Source organism: Rana temporaria, chromosome 5 (assembly GCF_905171775.1).
Source record: "Rana temporaria chromosome 5, aRanTem1.1, whole genome shotgun sequence".
Classification (NCBI taxonomy): domain Eukaryota; kingdom Metazoa; phylum Chordata; class Amphibia; order Anura; family Ranidae; genus Rana; species Rana temporaria.
Genome location: NC_053493.1, coordinates 92,090,685 through 92,114,526, shown reverse-complemented (window position 1 = coordinate 92,114,526; position 23,842 = coordinate 92,090,685). Strand labels below are relative to the sequence as shown.

The 23,842-nt window shown below is 45.3% G+C and overlaps 1 protein-coding gene across 1 annotated transcript; it reads right to left on the bottom strand.

Annotated features, from left to right (window-relative positions):
* Positions 1-1,481: 1,481 nt before the first annotated feature.
* On the bottom strand, positions 1,482-17,327 carry LOC120940168 (protein QNR-71-like). The gene is made up of 11 exons (XM_040352851.1): positions 17,224-17,327; positions 15,038-15,181; positions 12,682-12,825; positions 12,446-12,604; positions 11,882-12,040; positions 10,566-10,916; positions 10,303-10,479; positions 10,125-10,224; positions 9,323-9,528; positions 8,313-8,400; positions 1,482-1,738 (listed from the first exon to the last, which is right to left on the bottom strand). The coding sequence occupies exons 1-11, from the start codon at positions 17,294-17,296 to the stop codon at positions 1,585-1,587; spliced, it is 1,755 nt and encodes a 584-aa protein (XP_040208785.1). The 5' UTR covers positions 17,297-17,327; the 3' UTR covers positions 1,482-1,584.
* Between the last annotated feature and the right edge of the window lie 6,515 nt (positions 17,328-23,842).

Below are 23,842 nucleotides of genomic sequence, written 5' to 3'. Positions count from 1 at the left end.
GAAAAAACAACCCCACACCATAATCCCCCCCCCCTCCAAATGATTTGGACCACTGCACAAAGCAAGGTCCATAAAGACATGGATGAGCAAGTTTGGGGTGGAGGCACTTGACTGGCCTGCACAGAGTCCTGACCTCAACCTGATACAACACTTTTGGGATAAATTAGACCGGAGACTGGGAGCCAGGCCTTCTCATCCAACATTAATGACCTCACAAATGCGTTTCTGGAAGAATAGTCAAACATTCCCATAGACAGTCTCCCAAACCTTGTGGACAGCCTTCCCAGAAAGGTTGAAGCTGTTATAGCTGCAAAGGGTGTGCCAACTTAATTAACCCTACAGAATAAGACTGGGATGCCATGGAAGTTAATGTGCGCATAAAGGCAGGCATCCCAATACATTTTACATATGGGGGGGGGGGTTTATTGTGAGGGGAGAAGACACCATCCTTAGTGATGCCACTTGGTGCAAGGAGGCGATGCGACAAGTGAAACGCTCAGGGCTGCCGATTCTGCATTATGGTGAGTTGAAGTATTTCATATTACAATAATGCGCTTCAATCATCCAGACACCATAACAACCTTGGTGCTGTGATGTTTGAAGTCAAACCAGATGTTTGGAATATCTGCTGATTGTTAAAGGGGTTGTAAAGGAAAGGTTTTTTTCTTCATAACAAGCATCCTTTACCTGGAGAATTTTTTTTTCACTTCCTCATTGTTCATTTTTGCTCAGAAGTTGCTCCATTTCTTCTCTGTTCACTTCCTGCTTGTCTGATTGTTACTCACCACCGTGATGGGAGGCTTTACTGCGGTGGTCAGTGACGTGCTCGCCCCCTCCTGGGAACTACATCTGTGCAGCAGGACACTCTACATGTTAGAGACTTCAAGGAGGTGTGCATTACTGGGAAATGTAGTTCTTTCATGGACGAGCACCACAAACCAGGAAGTGAATGAGAGAACAGAAACTAGAACGCCGGAGGTGATATAGATGAAGGAATTAAATAGGTATTTACTAGTTTAACAGAATCATTACACTATTATCTACCTTCCAGTCATTAAATTGTAGGCAAAAAAAAAAAAAAAATTATATTTTCTGGAATATACATATTTCTATTTGTTCATCTCAGGACTTGAGCCACGCTCCCCGTAACATGGCTCATCCCCCACCCCCTTTCCTGACCTGTGTGCTTGGGTCTGCAGGGGGGGGGGGGGTGATACAGACCGAAGGGTCCGTTATGGTTTGAGAGGGAACATACGCCAGGTTTTGGCATGAGTTTCCCCAAAAGATTCATAGTCAGACTCCGCAGGGCAAAGTCGAAAACAATCGTGTCCTACCAGTGTGAACCCAGCAAGTTACAACTACCTCCCAAAATGACCCATTTTTGGAAAGTAGACATTCCAAATTTAGCAAGAGGCATGGTGAGTTGAAGATTTTCCCCACAACTCTTTGCAACAAAAAAAAAAAAAAAATCTGACACATAATTTTAAAGGAGGGAGCATATTTTATTATACCCCATCTAACAAACCATTACAGTCAGTATCCAAGATCATGCAAGTTTAAACAGTGCAAGGGCATTGCAGCAAGTTAGATTATTCCAGATTTGTTTTTCAGCAGTGGATCATACTCATTGTGGTTTCCATGAAGCAAGGCATCTTTGACTTGTCTGAAGTACACATTGATCTGACTGCCACCACTTCCATCTGTTGCATTCCTGATGGGCTTGTACTCCTTGTATTTCCTAAGAGATAAAAGTTCAGTTGGTTTAAAAGCTGCAGGTGACCATGCAATTCTTATTTTCTCCCATACCATGATCAGAAAATCTGTAAAGATTACCATCAAGTGTACCTGAATATTTCAGTTTCCAATAGAAGTGGTCTCTGCGGCAGCATCACCAGGAGAGGGGGACCCCCTCCCGCCAGAGCAGTCGGCATCGCCGATTGCGTCTTTCTGATGGCTGGGTATGGAGACGAGTGAGGTGGGGGAAATTACCCCCCACCTTCATACTATAGAGACGAGTGAGGTCTTTTTGACACCAGATCTCATATTTAAGAGTGTCATGCTTTTTATATATTACAAGGGTGTTTACATTCCTTGTAATAGGAATAAAAGTTTTATTAAAAGTCAGTGTGCAGAAGCGAATGCATACGTGAGCAGCACCCATGTATGGAAGCGGTGTTCAAACCACACATGTGAGGCATCACCGATTGGTAGAGCAATTCTAGACCTCTAAAAAAAAAAAAAAAAAAAACCAACCTGTAGAATATTTTTTAAACGTAGCCTATGGAGATTACAGGTGTAAAAAAAAAACCTACGTTAGGCTTACCGGTAACGGTATTTCTATGAACCTTCCAGGACGGCACCCGAGAGATGATGGCTCCTCCCTGCAGGAAACACAATCACATGACAGTTTAAAAAGCCCCACCCTTCCCCTTGCTCCCCAGTATGTAATAGAGTAATTCTGAACTGGTTCACAAGGGACGTAGTCCTTATAGGTACTTACCTTTTCCCTCCACATAGGGCGGGAAGTAGGCCTGCCGTCCTGGAAGGTTCATAGAAATACCGTTACCGGTAAGCCTAACGTAGGTTTTCTCTTATCACCTTCCAGGACGGCACCCGAGAGGATAATCAAGTATACACAGGCCTACCTTCAGGGTGGGACCACAGCTTGTAGAACCTTTCGACCAAAGGCTAAGTCTTGCTGTGATAACATTTCCACACGATAGTGCTTCAGGAATGTGTGATGGCTGGACCAGGTAGCCGCGCTGCGGATTTGTTCCCAGGAGGCCCCTGCTTTCTCAGCCCAGGAAGTTGCCAAGGATCTAGTAGAGTGAGCCTTGATTTTACTGGGAGCAGTCGCTCCGGTGCATACGTAGGCTATGGATATAGCCTCTCTAATCCATCTTGAGACTGAGACCTTTGATGCCTGCAGTCCCTTCCTGGGCCCAGCATGTAGAACTAATAGGTGATTGGATCTCCTAAAACTCTTGGTTCTTTCTAGGTAAGTGAGAGGACACCTTCTTACGTCTAAAAAATGAAATTTCTTTTCTTTCTCGTTCTTTGGTTCAGAACAAAAGGACGGCAATATTATGTCTTGCGTCCTATTAAATACGGATGCCACTTTCGGTAAATACAGGGGGTCTGCTCTAAGAGTGATCCTATCTGCCTGTACTCTCAGGAAGGGTTCTTTCATGGATAGCGCCTGCAAATCCCCTACCCTCCTGGCCGAAGTAATGGCTAACAAAAAAGTCAATTTTAAAGTTAGAAACTTAAGGGAAACCTCTTCCAGAGGTTCGAATGGGTGTATAGATAACGCCTCTAACACCCTAGTTAAGTCCCAAGGCGGACAACTATGTTTTTGGACTGGAGACACTCTTTCCCTAGCCAACAAGAAACGTCTAATCAGGTCCTCTTTGGCCAATCTTTTGTCAAGATAGACTGAGAGGGCCGCTATCTGGACCCGAAGGGTACTGACTTTTAGTCCCATGTCTACCCCATCCTGGAGGAAATCCAGGATAACCGGGATAGAGGTTAAAGATACTTGTCTTTCCTTACCCCAGGAACAGAAGGTCTTCCACACTTTAAGGTAAATCTTTTGAGTTACTGATTTCCTGCTCATGAGAAGAGTACTAATGACCCTCTCTGAGCAGCCTTTGCATTCTAAGATCTGGCACTCACTAACCAGGCCGCTAGTTGAAAAAATTCCAGCTTGGGGTGAAGTACTGGGCCCTGCCTGAGGAGATCTGCCCTGTACGGGAGTTTTATTGGTTCCCTTATCGCCATGGATCTTAGGTTTGCAAACCAAGTTCTTCTTGGCCACCATGGTGCTATCAGAAGAATCTGGCCCGGGGACCTGCTGAGTTTTTGGAGAACTTGCGGAATAAGTATCACCGGCGGGAAAGCATAGGCCAGCCCGAAGTCCCAGGTCTGGGATAGTGCATCCAGACCCTCCGACTGTGGTTCCCTGGAAATCGAGAAATACCTTCCCACCTTCCTGTTTTGTCGGTTGGCAAATAGGTCGATCTCTGGATTTCCGAAGAGCTGGACCAAAGTTTGAAAGACCTCTGGGTTCAGTTCCCATTCCTCCTGCCTCAACTGGTAACGGCTGAGGAAGTCTGCTTCTATATTGTTCGTCCCCTTTATGTATATGGCTGAAATGGAGACTACTCTTCCTTCTGCCCATTCCAAGATCTCCTTGGATAATTCTAATAGGGGGCTGGATCTGGTCCCTCCCTGGTGGCCTAGGTACGCTACCACTGTGGAATTGTCGGAGCTTACTCGGACTTCTCTGCCCCTGATGTCTTCCTGGAAGGCTATTAGGGCTTCCCCCACTGCTCTGAGTTCCCTGTAGTTGGATGACCTGCGAGCTAGTGAGCTGTCCCATTGCCCCTGAGCTTTTTTCTTTTCCAGGTGGGCGCCCCACCCCCAGGAACTGGCATCGGTGGTAACCTTCACTGGGTTCCACTGTGCCCATGGTCGCCCTTCCTTTAGGTTTTGGTGAAACGTCCACCACTCCAGGGAGGTCAGGACCTGGGGGGTGAGCAGAATGTCCTGGTCTAGGGACTCCCTCTTTTTGTCCCATGAGGACAGGAAGAAGAAATGCAGTGTCCTGGCATGAAGCTGCGCCCCGACCACTGCTGAAATGCTGGCTGACATAAGGCCTAAGACTCTCAGAACACTTCTTCTGGAGAGTCTGGGGTTCTTTTTTAGGGCCCCTGCCGCTGAGGCTAGCTTTAACACCTTGTCTTCTGGTAAGAAGAGCTTCTGCTGCCGAGTGTCCACTATATATCCCAGGAAGGTCTTGACCTGCTCTGGTTTAAGGGAGGATTTTTCTTTGTTGACTATCCACCCTAGACTCTCCAGGACTGCTATTACCCTGTTGGTGTCCAACGAGACCTGAATGGCAGACTTTCCTGATATCAGTAAGTCGTCCAGATAGGGTATAAGGGATATGCCCTGTAGGTGTAGAAATGCCGTAGCTTCCGCTAGGATCTTTGTGAATATTCTTGGGCTGGAAGTTAGCCCAAAAGGTAGTGCCCTGAACTGCCAGTGGAGGATTTCTCCTTCCACTACAACCGCAAACCTCAGGTACGCCTGGTGATCCACATGAATTGGCACGTGAAGGTAGGCGTCTTTGAGGTCTAGGGTCACCATGAAGGCTTCCTTCATGAGGTTCTTTCTTACCGAATAAATACTTTCCATAGTGAATTTTTTGTATTCCAGAAACTTGTTCAGGTTTCTCAGATTCACTATTAAACGGTATTTTCCAGAAGGTTTGCGAACCACGAATACATGGGAATAAAAGCCCCGGTATTGCTGATCCTTTGGTACCGGCACTATCACTAGTTGTTCTGCTAACTCCCTTATGCCCTGTAAGAGGGCAGACCTCTTCAGGGCATCCCTGGGAAGATGTGTAAGTGTGACCATAGAGGGGGGTGTCGTCAGAAATTCTAGACGATAGCCCTTTTGAATTATTAGGCGAATGTAAGGACTGTTCGAAATTTGTTCCCATTGGGGAAGGAATTGGGACAGTCGACCCCCCCACTTTGATCTCGGCGTCACTTGGATTGTTTGTCGCCGGCTTTTGGAGGAGGGAAAAGCAGGTTGTTCCTCTTATTCCCTTTACCAAAGTTCCAGCGCCTGTAAGGCTCCTTTTTGGCTTTTTGTTTACCCTGCCCCTGGGGGCCTCGAAAAGTTTTTTTGAAAACTTCTTTTTTGGGTTTAACCGGAAATGTTTTGCCTTTTTCTGATGACCTGGCCAGGACATCATCTAGGTCTTTGCCAAACAGGGAACCCTGAAAGGGGATGCCACATAATTTTCCCTTGGATGTTACATCTCCTTCCCAGGCTTTAATCCAAACTGCCCTCCTGGCTGAGTTAATGAGGGCTGCTGTTTTAGCTGATGCTCGTGCAGATTCTATTGCTGCATCTGCTAGGTAAGCAATCGCTTTCCTTATCACTGTAAGTGATTCAACTACTTCTTCTGCGTCAGTATTCTGAGCCATGTGCTCGGTGAGCGTTTCCACCCATATATCGGTGTTCCTAGCTACGCATGCTGCTGCTGAGTTGGCCTCCCAAGCTTTTCTAAGGAGAGATTCTGCTCTACAGTCCATCAGATCCTTGATGTTACCCGCATCCTCAAAGGAGAGATCAGACAATTTAGTGACTTGCGACAGAGCCGCATCAAGTCTGGGGAGTTTAAAAAAGACCTCCTCGTCTTCCTGGGAGAAGGGAAACCTTCTTTTCCAGGTTTTTTGTTTGATAATCCTCCTTTCAGGATCTCTCCACTCCTGTAGGACTAATTCCTTGAGGGACTGGTGTAGGGGAAACACTTTAGATTGGGTGTCGCCCAAACCCCTATAGACCTTTATCCTGTGCTGATGCTGCTTTAGGGGTCTCTGGTATCTCCTCTGTGGCGTAAATTGCTTGGAGGAGACCCTCCAGATCTTCCACGGCAAAGAGGTGTCTCCTAAGACGTGCGTCTTCCTGAGACTGACTAATGGGGTCCCCGTCTACCTCTCCTGAGCTGTGCCGAGACCTGGGTAAGCTTGCTACCTCACTTTCTTCACCCTCTATCTCCCCCAGAGGGGGAATTTGCGGTGGTGTGAAGAAGGCACTTGGGCCCCTAGAAAAGGGGTTTTCTTGTGAGGAAGTGCCTTCCCTGGGGGTAAGATCCTCTGTCCCGGTCTGAGCTGTCTGACCAGCTGCCTCCCGGAAAGCTTTTACTGTTGCTAACATTTCTGTTTGCATAGATGCAAGAAAATTCTTCATCATTGCAGCAGCCTCCTTCCCTGCTAAGGTATTAATACATTTGTAGCAGAAAGGCTTAGAGTAAGATTTGGGGAGTTTCTCTCTGCAATTCCCACATTTCTTAGAGGAACTATGCCCTGTAGCGGCAGGAGACTGAGCTGAGGCCTCCTGGGCTCCGCTGGGGGATTCGTCCCCCGACCTGGATCTGCCAGCGGTCGCATCTGTCTTTCCGTCCTCTTCCATGAGGAGGGTGACTTGGTCCTGGCTGTCGGTACTCCTACACGAGTCGTCCACAAGCCGACCTGCCCACCGCTCAGCGCTGTCTCACGTTGCCGACAGGAACTTCCGGGTTACGCCGCCGGGAACCGCCCACTTCCTGTGATGCGGTTCCTGTTCCCAGAACGAGGCTTGGAACGCAGCATTTGAATTTTGAAGACCCGGGAACAGCCCTTTCGATGGCGGTGGTTTCAACAGCACTCAGTGATGGCTCACCTCCCCGCAGCTCAGAGCACTGGTGTGTATAGGGGGCGACCTGTGAGTTTGGACCGAAGTCTACAGGTTAGTTCAGCCCTCCCCGGCCTCCCTAAAACCTGTCTCACAGGGGTACCTTCGACCCTCCCCGGTCTCTAGGTTTTAACAAAAAAATAAACGTGTCGCTGTGTTCGGAGAAACACAATCAATACTGGGGAGCAAGGGGAAGGGTGGGGCTTTTTAAACTGTCATGTGATTGTGTTTCCTGCAGGGAGGAGCCATCATCTCTCGGGTGCCGTCCTGGAAGGTGATAAGAGAAAGTTGCCATTCCACGAGCAGGCACAACTTTGAAGTGTGACATGTTGGGTATCAATTTACATGGCATTACCTTGTTACAAAAAGTGAGCCCAATTTTATTTTATAATAAAAAGTATCCCCCCCCCCCCCAAAAAAAAAAAAAGAAAAGGTTTGGGGGCTCCAAGTAATTTTCTAGCAAAAAACCCTGTTTAACTTGTAAACAAGTGTCAGAAAGAGGCTTGGCCATTAAGCGGTTAAGGCAAGCTCTAGTTTAGGCTCCCATTTTTTTACAGCTCAGAGTGGCATCAGGGGGTTCAAGGTCTGCAGACCCAGGTACAGTATGTGTGTGAAAAGCATTAACTCACAGGTGCTAGTGTAGCCCAACACATTTTGTATGCCACTGGTGAGGCTGGCACCACACATTTGAAGTAAAGGCTAGTGTTGAGTAAAGATACTTGCTGTATAATCCTAAGGTGCACAGCCCAGAGTATTGAGCCTAGACAAGAGATGGCAGTGGCCCTTCATTTTAGACTGAACTGCCGTTATTGGCAGGCGATCTACATGCATGGCTAATAAGATTAGGTAAAAGGAGCAAATATGTCAGTCAGGTGGGTAGTGCAGACGTAGTACAAGATTAAACTAGGAAGGGAAAGCCAATGCCTTTCTAAAGATCAGCTAGTCTTACTAGCTACTAGTTACAGAAACCAGTCCATTGTGTCATCTCAAGAAGGCAAGCTATGCCATCAAGTCTGTACAAAACCCCCCCCCCCCCCCCCCCCCCGAGCTGAAGCACTCACCTGTACAGAAGAACACCAGCCACTGCTGCAACAAGGACCACCAATCCAAATATAGCCAGGACTACAGAGGTTGTTTTTGTTCCAGATCCTAGAAGAGAAAAAGCTTTAGGCTTATCCCTCAAGGCACAAGTAGGATTTTCTAGTCTTCAATACCTATATGGTATTGCTAGCTTGCCCTCCTGATTTATGCAAGGTAACGCTTGCCATGGCGCTGTATCCTTGGTCCTGCAGTATTGGGTCATATACATCGCCTTTCACATGTCTAGAGTAAGGTGCCACAAAGCTACCCGTGTGCATGCACTGTCACAATCCTTGTGACTACAGCTGTAAAGTAGCAGATTTGAACTTGGGAAGGTATTTTAACACTTCATAATGGCCAGTGTTCCGACGCTAAAGACTACTGGTGTGAACTAGCCAAGACATGCAGTGCCGATTCAGGTCTTGGGACATGTTAAAACTAAGGATGAGCTCCAGCGTGTTCAGTGCCCACATGCAGAGCCTGCCAGGAAGTCAGCGCTGTGCTAATCACAGGCAGTGAGACATTGTCCCAATGTGCAGCTGCAGAGAGCAGGAAATGTCTAACTGCCAGCGATTAGCGCAGTGCCAACTTCCTGGTGGGCTCTGCGAACATGCTGGAGCTTATTCTTAGTTTAACAAATGGTAATGTGTTTTGGAATAATGCTTTAAGTACCTGCACTATAGCATACTAGAAACAAATGCATAATGAGTGTCCATGCAAAGTCATTTAGCTGCCTTGGTAAAATGCACAAGCCTATTCTTTACCCAACTGGTCTCGCTTGCAAATACACTCAAGCTCCTTTTTAAGTCTTACTGCCTTCATTGGGCCCTTAATGCATCTCTAGCTACCAATTAGCCTTATTGTCCTGCATAACACTAGTCAGTGTGCTCCAGTACTGTCTGCACGGCTTCACCAACAAACCCCTCTACACAGCAAGGTCAATAGTGCCCCCCCTCCAGTTTTATGATTACACCCACCACATTACTATTACCTGCATCTACATAGACCAGGGTACTGGCAAGAGCCAGACTTGCATCATCACTTAGGGTAATATTGACACAGTAGGATCCTGGTTCTGCAAATGTTCTTCGTAGGGTCAAGAGGCACTGGTCTGAAGCTGGAATTGGATCACATACCATGTTCTGAGGAATCATGCAAGACGCATCTGAAACAATTGTGCAGGCATCTGTAGGCATGCTGGAAGACAAACAATATCATTAGAATACTGAAGAACAGGAGTCTATACCTCCCAACTCTGAGATGGGAATGAGGGATACCCATTAGCAAAAGTATGCAAGCATAGGACACGCCCCCCCTTAAAGGAGAATTGCAGATTTAACCAATAAAGTGTCACCCCCCCCCCCCCAGTGCTTTACCACTACTATTCATCTCTATTGGAATTTACAAATGCAGCCATTTAGAAATAGGATGAAAGGTTTAGCACTGGGAAACACTTTTGATAGAGTAGTACATTTTGTATACAACTATATAGATCAGACCAAAATGAGGGACAAAGAAGGAAATGGTTCCAAATCAGGGACAGTTCGGAGCCTAGGCAAAGAAGATGTCATGGGGGCCAAACTAAAACCCTAGTTTGCCTGCAGTGAACTAGTATAATTGTGCTGTCAATACTGTGCACTGTCACTCCACATGTAGCTCTGATGCAAGGGAATATGCCAGTAGAAGAAAGCAATTGGGGCAGATTCATCTTGCAATTGAAAAGCAGCATTGTAGACTGCAGTATAGCCCCATTCCATCTCAACCCATCTATACATCAAATGCCCCATACCTACCTGCCTTCACAGGACACCACAAAATCAATTACAGAATTTTCAGCCTGGGAGGGCACTTGGATGGTGTTCATTTCAATAATATTCATACCAAGGATGCCATCTAAATGAAAAAAAAAAAAAGTTAAACATTTAGGCCACATTCTAATCCATGAAAAAGATCTGAATGCTTTCCACCTACCTACAACTGTAATTTTTGCATTATAGTAGCCATATCTGTAGATAAAGCACCCAGGTACAGAGGTAGTTGTCAGTACAGTTGAATGGGTAGTGGGGATAGCATGGGTAGTAGTATTCTGTTCTTCTGTAGTTAGTGGAAAGGTCCCAGTTATGAAGGGTGGCACTTCTGTGATGTTACCTTTTGGACAAAACAGTTATTTTAATCCTTGTTGCATAAGAACACACTTAAGAAGCAAAACAATTACAAACCACACACACACCTACCAGTTGTGTTTGTAGTTGTATGGGGTGTGGTGGTTGTTGGCATCTGTGTAGTTGGTGCTCTTGTTGTAGGTGTAACGGGTTCACAGGGTCCTGGAATGGCAGCTTTGATGGTTAGGTTCAGACTGAAGTTTCCAAGCAAGGTGTAAGTATGAGTGGAGACTGGGTTGTTGGACACAAAGGAGCCATTGCCATCACCATAGGTCCAGTTAAAAGACAGGATAGATTTGTTGAGGTAGTGGCTCGGATCATGGATTTTAACATCAAATGAAATTGGAGAATCTTTGATATAGATGTGGTCAGAGGAATTCTTGTCATTTTTCTGGGAAATGTTCACATAGAAAGGAATTTGATCTGAAGAGAAGAAACAGTGAGCCAATACATGCAAGAAGTGAGGTTTCTGTACACAAACATCCACATTGCATTTCACAGAAATCTGTGCTGAAGCGCATAACACCATTATAGTAGGACTGGTGTAGAAATTGTACGCCATATTTGCAAACCCCCCCCCCCCCCCCCCCCGCGCTAAATCTACCCTTCAAACATGTATCAAAACATCTTTATGGATGCTGGGTGTGAAAATAAATGATCTTTAAGTAGAGAGGCAAAATCTAGGGAAGAAAAAAAAAAAAAAAAAAAAAAAAAAAAGGGGGGGGGGGATCTCTGCAAGTTAAGAGAATTTACTGGGACACCCAAATCACCAGAACTAGTGTCCCCATTGGTAGACCCCCCTACTTTCCTGGGGAAAGACAACCATGCATTTATACCCCCCCCCCCCCCAGAATATTTGCACATTTCTCCCCCCAGACTATTGCTGCAGGAATACATGTGCTCCCACTGTGGAGACTCTTCAAATTTAGAGTCTGCAGGATGCCTTGGCGGGGCCTGCAGCTTATGCATGCATTTGCAAATGTGTGCTACTAAACCCCTGTTTTTGACGCATACTGTTAGACAGGTTAATTCAGTTGGTCACAGGCTGGTTGGCAAGTTAAGCTTGGAAATCCTTTGGTTTTATTTGACATGTATGGCCAACACCACTTTAACCCAGGAGGTAATGGAGTGTGGACAATTACCATTTGGGGGTTATAAGTCAGCTTTCTTGCAGTCATAGTGGCAGGCAGTGTTGACACCAATACCAAAATGAAGGAATTGCCAACAGAAAAGAAGAAGTTCCACAAAGACAGGATTCTAAGTGTTCTCTACTTTGATGCACCATATGGTTGCAGATAATTAAAGCATGTTATATTTACAACTACATTTCCCAAGTCACCAGAACCAAGAATATGTACAGACAAGTTTCAATCAGCATCTTCACTTACCTGTTACAATGTACAGGCCACTTGCTTTAGCAACAGGGTAATGTCTTCGATTGCCTCTCCTAAAAACAGTCACCTCCATCATCTGTACACCAGCTGTGATGTTTGTAGTATTTATTGAGAGAACAGCTGAAGATCTTCCAGTCGTCTGATAGTACTGGCCTGGATATAGAAAATACCTTCAGAAGCAAGTCAACCTCTTACAGCATTCAGGCTAGTTCCCCCCACAGCATTCAGTCTAGTTGCCCCCCCAGAAACATTTGGGCCTCAGGAAATCGGAAGAAAATACTTTGAAGCCAATTTGCACATGAACACGGCATATCCAAATGTTATCACTTGCACGATATCCACAAAAGGCCCATACAAACTAGCTGCCAAGTGACTGGCTATATTACTATGTGTAGAAAGTTGCCCTTGGTTGTGCAGTATGGCAGGAGCCTGAATAGAATCTCTGCACAGATTCAGGGGAAAAGAACCCCCCCCCCCCCCCCCAACTTGCCAAAGCTGTAATTCAGCCAGCCATTTTCTATGATATCTACATAGAGAATAACTAAGAATGATACCAACCCAGTGTTTGAAAGATGTAGATGAAGTTATGGTGTCTCCAGTCATGGTGGTGAGGAAATGGTCTTCCATCTGGAAACTGGTTCGAAAAACTGCAGTTTCCTTCATTACAGAACTGTACCCATTTGGTCCAGTTATACACATACTGATCACTAAAGGAAGCTGAAATAAAGCAGGATTAGAGAAAGCCAGCCATCCCTACCTCTTGACAGTTATGGATAAAACAGACACCTATATACCATTAGCACAGCCTTGTTGATAGACTATATCCCCATCTTCATTCTCCTTTTGACATCTGGGAAACTGCAGAGCCACAGAAAATGTAACATTTGACCCTATCAGTGCAGGACTGTCACTGGTCAAACGTGCCACTACTTTGCCACCTAAAAACAAAAACCCTGTGTTAGGTCAAGGCAGATTAAAGTAGCAAAGACATCAATGTAATGAAAAAGGTATAACTGGCCACTTGTCAGTGACATGCTTCTGGTACATAAGTGGTGAAGGTTGCTAGATTTTCCCCAACCAAGTCCTCAACTCTGCCCACCCTTCACTTATTAATTTGACACATCTTGTGTAGCACCCTGGTGTTTAGGCAGGTTGCTCCTAAATGCATCTGCCAGGTGTAGTTACCTTGGCTCATTGTTAGGCATCACTTGAGTTCACCCCAAGTCTAGAATTGCTGCACTTCTCCTGCTAGGTAGCTGACGACATTAAATACAAGAGCAAATCTCAGCCAATGGGCAGGGGTTTTCTTAAATCCTTTGACCTGATGGGAGAACCTATATATTTGGGAGGAGTCAAGCGATTGGCGGTCTTTGCCACCACGATGGCTGTAAGCGTTTTACTGCTAGGCCAGAGTTTGGGCCTATCCTGGGCACATCTGGCTGCTAAGCTGTTTGAGGGCCTATCCAGAAGCAAGAGAGCAGCGCAGGATTGGGGCTTGCAGTCCAGCCAGAATGGACAGTTCTGCCGGATGGAGAACCTCTCGCCACTAAACAGACTAACACTAAAACAGAACTCCTTGTGTTTCAGGCCAGCCGAAAGAGTCAAGTGGTAACAACTTGGACACCACCGCCCATTCTGGGCCAAATCATCAACCCTAGCTCCAAAGTCAAAAGTCTCGGGGTCATCTTCGACACCTTCATGACAATGGACGCACAAATAGGGTCAGTAGTCAGCGGAGCGCACTATCTGTTGCGCCTACTACGCAGACTTATTCCATTTATCCCTAAAGAAGACGTAGCAGTCGTGGTGGGAACAATCGTAAATTCCAGACTGGACTATGCCAACGCCCTGTACCTCGGACTCCCAAAGTACCAAATCTCCCGTCTGCAAGTCTTACAGAATACGGCCGCCAGACTGGTGACTGGGAAAAAAAAAAATGGGAATCAATCTCACCTTCGTTGAGAACCCTTCACTGGCTGCCAGTAAAGGACAGAATTGCATTTAAAGCACTCTGCCTTACACATAAGTGCATCCATGGGAAGGCTCCGCAATATCTTTGCGACAAGATAGAACCCCACAATTCGAATCGCGTTCTGCGATCCACCGACCAAAATCTGGTCAGGGTACCAAAAACTAAATACAAATCCAAAGGAGAAAGAAGGTTTGCTTTCCAGGGTCCTAGACTATGGAACGCTTTACCAACCAGCATTCGGTTGGAAGAAAACCACCTGACTTTCAGAAGACGAATCAAAAAACTCTGCTCTTTTGAGGTCATGAGTCACAAACAACTAGCGCCCAGAAGCGATTCAGTTCGCATGTGTTGCGCTCTATAAATTTTTCATTCATTCACTAAAGAACCAACTACCTTCTAATCGGGGACCACAGCGAGTAGCTGAAGCAAATATCAGAATTCTCACCAACCAAGGATGGTGAAGAAGCAGGAAACTTCAGCAAGTATCAAAGCAGAGGTTACGCTTGCAGAGCAGTCTTGTGTGTCAAGTGCCAAGCTAGGTACCCAGCAGAGAAGCAGGGGGGGGGGGCACATGACGCTTAAGGAAGGTACTATGATGAATATTTGAGGACCTCAAAAGATTCAGTGGCAGTGAATCTAGTCTAGCGAGACTGGGGGCTCAGTGGGTTGAAGTAAAAGAAGAGAGTAGTGGAAGTGAAGGAACTTTCACAACTTGTGTTTAGAATGTGGTCTCCTATGGCAACAGTTTCTACACATACAGATGTTGGGTCTTCCTGGATGCCTTTCCCTGCATGGCTGTCTTTAGAAGTCTTGGAGTCTACCAAAATAAAAAATTGCAACTGCCCAAGGGTGTCCTAGCCCCAACCCTCTTTAGTCAGAGGCCAGAGTTTAGTCCTAGTAATTGTATGACAAAAACTACAGACCTAGTAGGTTTTTGACAAAATATAGTATACATAAAGCAAAGTTATGAGTAGGGCATGACTGGCTGGTTTGGCCTTGCCTTTCTCAGACATTAAGGTAATGCCTTTTGGGCAGTAGTCATTGAAGTGCTCACATTGGAAGACTTATGCATTTAGAAACATGTCATGCCAGGTCCACTATAAAAACAAAACATTGTATTTTGTTCCTTAAAGCTTGTAAAAATAGTAATGAAATTATGGTGACAGCTTAGACATTACCTCTCCAACAGTTTCCCCATCTAGGATCACCAGATTTCCAGGCAGGATAAAGCTCGTCATCCCAAGAGCTGCTGGTCGGGGACCAACCATGTACAAGGCGATTGTCATGGCCAGTCCTTCCAAACTCTGACACATCTTGGAAACCTGTAAGAAAAACAATTTTAGCTCTTGATATTCCAAACCATGAAAAAAGGTTGATTGATGCCGACATGCATTACCAAACGTGTGAATCTGAAAGAATTGGTCAACCCTTACAAGTTGTGTCTTACCAGATTACAAGCATTTGCCACAGGAGTTATGCATGTACCATAAAAACATGTGGAGACTGACCAGTTGAGGAAAGTTTGAAGTCACTAGTATACCTTTTGGAAATAAACTATTAGGACAGTTACTTAGACCTAGAGACTCACTAGAATTGATGGCAGTCTAGTGGAACAGTTTACCCAGCCCACTTCCAACCAAATTTTAAATTAGCTGCAAAAGGCAGTCTATTAAAGTCACAGGAATTCAATAGAGTCAAAGACACTTGGCGAAAGGCACTAGTACTTATGCTGTAAATATATTTGCTTCCCTTCTGAAATGTTTTGGACTGACCCTTGCTTAAACTACATTAAAGAATTTCTCAATTAATCATTGGCAAATCTGCCATTTTACATTGTTTCATGTGGTGGCCCAAAGTATTACAAGACGCATCAATGCTCCCATGGCAAGTTTATAGTGGACTACTGAAATTTTAAAGTGCAACTAGAATTTGACCGCTACCAATTTTGTAGCCACTAGGAAAGCTGGAAGTAGTCACAGAAACCAAAATTTAGGCCTTAATAGGAAAAATAAAAACAGTTCCTGGAATACTACTGACAGGAGCCTGCCTGACCCAAAACACATTTCCCTACACTTTCAGAGCACCGCTATACAGACACTATGGGGCTTATTTACTAAAGCTAGGATAGATAGATATTTTTCTCAAAAATCACTGCTCTTGTTTATAGCGCAAAACTATTAAATGTAGCACTTGAGCATCCCAACGCAAAACGTTAAACTTGCTTAAAGGGGGTTGGAAAGGTACAATCCCCCCCCCCCCCCCCCCCCAACAAGCTTCCTCATCCTTCGATTTTGCTTTTAAATGTCCTTATTTCTTCTGAGAAATCCTCACTTCCTGTTCTGTCTGTAACTCCACACAGTAATGCAAGGCTTTCTCCCTGGTGTGGAGTGTCGTGCTCGCCCCCTTCCCTTGGACTACAGGAGCGTCAGGACGCCCAAACACACAGCTCATTTCTCCATCTGCAACATAGAGCGTCCTGACTCTCCTGTAGTCCAAGGGAGGGGGCAAGCTGTGAGGAGTTACAGACAGAACCGGAAGTGAGGATTTCTCAGAAGAAATAAAGGACAGGTGCGCACCCTGAATAGCCAAGCAATCGGCTGCAACCTGTGCCATGTCCCAGAAGACTGCAGGGAGGGAGAAGAGGAGAACTTCGCTTGGAGTTGCCTAGGTGGCAGGAGCTGGGTACAAAAAAAAAAAAAAAACCACACACACACACACACACAACACCCCACACACCCCATGCCAAATGTGGAATGTCATGGGGGTTAGGAGTCCTTAAAGCAGAAATTCCACTTTTGGGTGGAACTCAGTTAACTTGAAAAGCACCAGAATTAAAACAGAGGCAAGTGCTGTTCAGGTTGTAAGGGTGTGCAGCAAACTTATCAGCAATCTTCAGGATTTAGCAAGCCACATAAACGCAAGGACCTACCTAAACAGATGCACAGATTACCTGCTTTTTGAAATAGAGACCCTTTTAGCACAAAGTATATAGGCACAGCCATCTACAATTTAGAAAGGGATATAAAAAGCAGCGATTTCTACCTACAGGGAAGCCTAGAGTTATTACCAATATCCCCCGTTAGCGATCACCTCCGTTTCCATCACACACTCACAAGAGAAGATGCTGCATATCCAGGAATAGACTATTTTCTATGCAGAACAAATATAGTACATGGTCACTATTACACTATATAGGTGATGTAAACTCCAGAGCAATATCTATAGTCAGTTTTAGTCAACCGAGAAATTCTGTTATAGTTTAAACTACCTCACACAATTCAAAAGAAAGACCCTTTAACAATAAGCATATCCCATTAATTAAAAAATAAAAAAAATAAAAAAAACACTTCAAACACAAACTCACGTGTTCCTGCCTGGGCAGCAGAGATCAGCCAGACACTGAGCACCAACCAACCCCTCACCACTGCAGCCTGCATTGCAAAAAGTGAATTGTTTCCTCTCCTTCCAGCACAGCGGTATTTAAACTCTACTAATCACAGCTGAGGGTAATAGCAATCAGAGTTCTAATGTTTCCTCCTCCTGTGTATGAAAAGCCTTCAGGTTCATCATGTGATGGAAGATGCCTGATTCTGTGTCCTGCGCCCTGCGCCCTGCGCCCTGCCTCATCACTCATGTGCTTTTCGGTCACTTACCATGAATCTCAGATTTAAATTTAACAACGTTTTTCAAATTTTAGAGGTGTGATCGCTATCATTGCAAGAGGAGATTACAATTATCATTTTAATATTGTGTTTATCATGGACAAATTACACCCAAAATAGCTTCAACTTCAGATCCAATTGACCAAATTGTTTGACTTGTCCCTGTCCACATTTCTTGACGTTTACATTTTGTATATAATAGCACTAAAGTTTCACTTTAAAGCGGGGGTTCACCTTAAAAAAATTTTTTTTAAATTAGATCTAGCATACTAATGATACTAAGGACATTTATTTTCGGAAGGTCATTTTTTTTTTCTCCGTACATACCTTTATATCCTGATTTTGTCCAGGGCTTCCGGGTTCCGATGACTGCGGGACTGGGCATTCCTATCCTTCGGTTCGATGATTGACGGCTTGTGAAACAGGTCCCCGGAAATAGCCGAGCTGCGAGTCGGCACTATACGGCGCCTGCACAGTCAGCTCTACACGGCGGGCGCAGGCGCCGTATAGTGCCGACTCGCAGCTCGGCTATCTCTGGGAATCTGGTGACGCACGTTGTGCGACAGGGGACCTGTTTCACAAGCCGTCAATCATCCAACGAAAGGATAGGAACGCCCAGTCCCGCAGTCATCGGAACCCTGAGGCTGGGATAGGAACGCCCAGTCCCAGAGTCATCAAAACGCCGAAGCCCTGGACAAAATCAGGATATAAAGGTATGTACAGAGAAAAAAAAAATGACCTGCCAAAAGTAAATGTACTTAGTATGCTGGCTTTAATGTTAAAAATGTGTTTTTAGGGTGAACCTCCACTTTAAGCTGGCAACACACATTATAAATTGTGCACCCTTTGTACAATCTCATAGACCTTAAGCCTAGGTTCACACTGCTGCGAATTCAAAATCGCGGTAAAATGTGCGATTTTACCGCGATTTCGTGGCCGCGATTTTGCCCGAAATCGCAAAAAGTAGTACAGGAACTACTTTTTGAAATCGCAGATGCGGCGTCGCACTGATTAGGACAGTGCTATTGCCGACAATTGCCGCCGATTTGAGATGCGATTTGACATGTCAAATCGCATCTCAAATCGTTCCAAATCGTACCCAGTGTGAACCAGGGCTTACCAGAAAATATATAGTGCCAAGGACTAAACAATCCATTCAACTTATATTTAATTAGACAAGCGCTAAGCACTATATCAACTTGGTGAACTCGAAGAAGATTGTTTAATCACATCGTAATGTATATGGCCCGCTATAAGGCATAATATTGAAACTTGTCCTGAAAGAAACATAAACATTGGCATGCTTGTCTCCTTCAGAAAATGCTAGTTGCCTGGCTGTTATGGTAACACTCTTAGTACTTTGGGTAGTGGACCTGGGATAAGTATACAAGATAAAGAATGTGAACATTGCTGATCTGTCTGCTTTTTCTGTGTCACTCAGGCCGGATTCACACTTGCGTTTTTGAGCTCCGTTCTCTTTGCCAAGTTCTCAATCAGCTGTTCAGCAGTTCATTTGCATTTTAGCTGCAAATTTGATGACCTTGGAGAGGAGAGGGGAGGGAAGACTCGCCGCTGTTATCATGAGGGGGCACTCCACGCCAAATTTCAAATAAAAAAACATCATGGGTTCGCCTCCATGAGCCCCTAGGTCTGGTATGGATTTTAACGGGAACCCCCTACGCTGAAAAAACAGCGTAGGGGTCCCCCCCAAATCCATACCAGACCCTTATCGGAGCACGCAGCCTGGCCGGTCAGGAAAGGGGGTGGGGACGAGCGAGCGCCCCCCTTTTTTCAACCGCAACTAGGCTGCATGCCTTCAACATGGGGGGGTGGGTGCTTTGGGGCAGGGGGCGCCCTGTGGCCCCCCCCACCCCAAAGCACCCTGTCCCCATGTTGATGAGGACAGGGCCTCTTCCCGACAACCCTGGCCATTGGTTTTGGGGTTTGCAGGCGGGGGGCTTATCGGAATCTGGGGCCCCCTTTAATAAGGGGGCCCCCTGATCCCGGCCCCCCTCCCTATGTGAATAAGTATGGGGTATTCACCTGTTGGAAAAAATGTCAATAAGAAACACACTACACAGGTTTTTAAAGTAATTTATTAGGCAGCTCTGGGGGTCTTCTTCCGACTGTGAGGGTCTTCTTCCGACTTCGGGGGTCTCTTCCAACTCTCCGGCCTTTCTCCTGCTCTCCGGTGCCTTCTCCCGCTCTCCGGTGCTTTCTTCCTTCTGACGGGCACCACCGCTTTCTTCTTGCAGCTCTTTTACTAGTGGGGGCCCGGTCTTCCTCGTCGCCTTCTTCCCTCTTCTCTTCTTGAGATGTTGACTCGACTCAACGCTCTGTCCCGATGTAATGCCGGTTGCACGGTGTGCAACGATTTATATAGGCATGGGGCGCGGTCACCCGGTGATGCCACCCGGTGACTACGCCCCATGTGAACTCACAATCCCGGGGAATGATGGGACTGTGAGGTCATATGGGGGGCGTGGTCACCGGGTAGCATCACCTGGTGACCACGCCCCATGCCTATATAAATCGTTGCGCAGGTAATGGACTTAATCAGATTTTCCGTCCGGGGGACAATTTTGGATGCATCTGCTCCTGACTTAGAGGCTGCAAAGTACCACTGAGCTCTGCGAGCTCCCCAAAAGTGGGATAGCTCCTCTGAAAATTAGGAATATGAAGGGGCATCTGGATTTGATTATTCTTTAGTGGAACCAGTCAGGGAAGCCACTGGCTGGCAGGAGGCGGAGGAAGCACCGCACAAAGTCAAAAGATATTTTCTCAACCTCAAAAAGGTACCAGATACCATTCTCTTTATCAATGAACTTATCCTGGATGAATGGCAACAACCTGACAAAAAGACAGGTGTCAGTGGGAGGCTGGCAAGATATACCCATTGAAAGAATGCAGGGTAAACCCTCTGATCACAGCTCCAGTGGTTGAAGCAACTTTTAGGCGCCTAGCCAGGTACATCACCCTTCCCATGAAGATAATGGTCAAATACATCATGTTACTCATGTCTGTCAGATGCAAGTAGAAAAGAGCAGATCGGCTGCTCGTCTGACAGGGTGGGTCTGCGCTGATTATCAGCGCAGCCCCCCGAGGATGCCCACACTGGACCACCAGGGATGCCCCCAGGGATGCCCACCACTTGTGACCACCAGTTATGCCACCCATGCCCGAAATGGATACCAATCAGTGCCCATAAGTTATGAAAAATCAATATGAAACACTAATGCCTGCCAATCTGTGATGCCCATCAGAACCATCTATCAGTGCCACCCATCAATGTCCATCAGTGGCCATCCATGCCCCCTATCAGTGCCGCCTTTCAGTGCCCATCAGTGCCACCTATGTGTGCCCATCAGTGCTGCATATCAGTGTCACCAATCAGTACTGCATATTAGTACCCATCAGTGCCACCTCATTGGGACCACCCCATTGGTGCCCATCAGTGCCGATCAGTGAAGGAGAAAATTTACTTATTTTCAACGTTTTTTAACAGAAACAAAACAAAAAAAAATCGGTCTTTTTTTATTTGTTTAGCAGAAAATAAAAATCCCAGTGGTGAACTACCAATAAAAGAAAGATCTATTTGTGGGAATAAAATTATTAAAAAGGAATGTGTATAAGTGCCATGTATTGAAGTGGTTAACATCTTTGGACAGGGAATTAAATAGAAAGGAGTGCACACCCATAGTCATGCATTGTGAAAAGAAGTAGTAAAGTACAACCCATGTAGAACTATAAAGAAGGAAGCAGAGCCTGTTTATGTAATAAGCAGAAATGGCTGCACACATGCATATTATATATATATATATATATATATATATATATATATATATATTTTTTTACAAAATATACTAAGAAATCTGCTTTTTTAAACATGAATTCTAAAAAGATTTCTCAGGGTCTGTCCTGCAGAAATAATGTCTTGAGACTGAATTCATATCTATACATTGTTTTAATCAGCAGTAAACTGCTGCATTTTACTACATGTTAACATGATGCACACTAATGCAAGCCACTCTGTGTGGTGTGTAGGGATGCCATTCATTCAGAAAAGAACACTAATGAACAAATAAAGTAGACTGTACAGGCTGACAGACCCGCTGTGCAGTGTACCACAATGCAACTACCAGGTCCTGTTTTTACTGTGTTGTGTTGCATTTGCAGGGGTGTATTGTTGTTTATTTTATACTTATTTGTAGGTACATTTTACTTGTTCTGTCAGGTTTATGATATCATTAGGATTAGTGACAGTTGTCACTTTGGTTGTGAGGGGTTACACTGGGGTATATACAGTATCTCACAAAAGCGAGTACACCCCTCACATTTTTGTAAATATTTTATTATATCTTTTCAAGAAATTACACTTTTGCTACAATGTAAAATAGTAAGTCTACAGCTTGTATAACAGTGTAAATTTTCTGTCCCCTCAAAATAACTCAACACACTGCCATTAATGTCTAAATCGCTGACAACAAAAGTGAGTACACCCCTAAGTGAAAATGTCCAAATTGGGCCCAATTAGCCATTTCCCTCCCCAATGTCATATGACTCGTTAGTGTTACAAGGTTTCAGGTGTGAATGGGGAGCAGGTGTGTAAAATTTGGTGTTATCGCTCTCTCTCTCTCTCTCATACTGGTCACTGGAAGTTCAACATGGCACCACATGGCAAATAACTCTAGGATCTGTAGGAACTCTAGGATTTGAAAAAAAAATTGTTGCTCTACATAAAGGTGGTCTAGGCTATAGGTGATTGCCAAGACCCTGAAACTGAGCTACAGCACGTGGCCAAGACCATACTGCGGTTTACCAGGACAGGTTCCACTCAGAACAGGCCTCGCCATGGTCGACCAAACAAGCACGTGCTCAGCGTCATTTCCAAAGGTAGTCTTTGGTAAATAGATGTATGAGTGTTGCCAGCATTGCTGCAGAGGTTGAGGGGATGGGGGTCAGCCTGTCAGTGCTCAGACCATATGTCGCACACTGCATCAAAATGATCTGCATGGCTGTCATTCCAGAAGGAAGATGATGCACAAGAAAGCCCCCAGTTTGCTGAGGACAAGCAGACTTAGGAAATGGATTACTGGAACCATGTCCTGTAATCTGATGAGACCAAGATAAATGTATTTGGTTCAGATGGTGTCAAGCGTGTGTGGCGGCAACCAGGTGAGGAGCACAAAGACAATTGTATCTTGCCTACAGTGAAGCATGGTGGTGGGAGTGTCATGAGTGCTGCCATCACTGGGGAGCTACAGTTCATTGAGGGAACCATGAATGCCAACATGTACTGTGACATACTGAAGAAGAGCATGATCCCCCTCCCTTCGGCAACTGGGCCACAGGGCAGTATTCCAACATGACAACAACCCCAAACACACCTCCAAGACGACCACTGCTTTGCTAAAGAAGCTGAGGGTAAAGGTGATGGACTGGCCAAGTATGTCTTCAGACCTAAACCCTATTGAGCATCTGTGGGGCATCCTCAAATGGAAGCTGGAGGAGCGCAAGGTTTTTAACATTCACCAGCTCCGTGATGTCGTCGTGGAAGAGGACTCCAGTGGCAAACTGTCATTATACCTCCCTAAGGAAGGGACTATGTAAAGCCCACAAATGTCAACTACTCTGACTTATTTGATGCTGTCTGTGCAATAAAATATATGAAAAGAAAATTTCTGGAATGCTGGTGACTTCCTGCCTTGTATATGGTTTCTGAACTGCACCATCTATTGTGGTCACCAAGAGAACCCACTGGCTAAGTTGGTCATGGACTATTGGCTTTAAACATGGATTTTTGCTTAGATGCTACTCACCATATGTGGAAATTTAGCCATATGTATATAGAAAGACAATACATGTTTATATTTGATGTACTACAGGCATACCCCACTTTTAAGTACACAATGGGACCAGAGCATGTAAAACAAAAATGTACTTAAAGTGAAACAATACCTTTTTTTCACTTCTAGGGTGTAGGGGGGGGGGGGGGGTCAGGGACTGTAGTGGGGTGTCAGGAGCTGTAGTTGAGGTCTCAGGGGCTGTAGTGGGGGTGTCAGGGGCACACTGGAACATGGTGGGCTATGCTCTCGGAACTTCAGCTCCTCCTACTGCGGCTGTAAAATGTCTGTACAGTACTTGTAAGGCACTTTACATACACTCGGGGGTATGTCCTTACTCGCGAGTGTATGTAAAGTGAGTGTACTTAAATCGGGGTATGTCTGTAATTTGTATTTCATTTTGTCCCTTGCACAATTAAAGTTGACTGATTATAGATCCTTATATCTAACAAATGAATGGTCACGTTCTTTCCTGAAG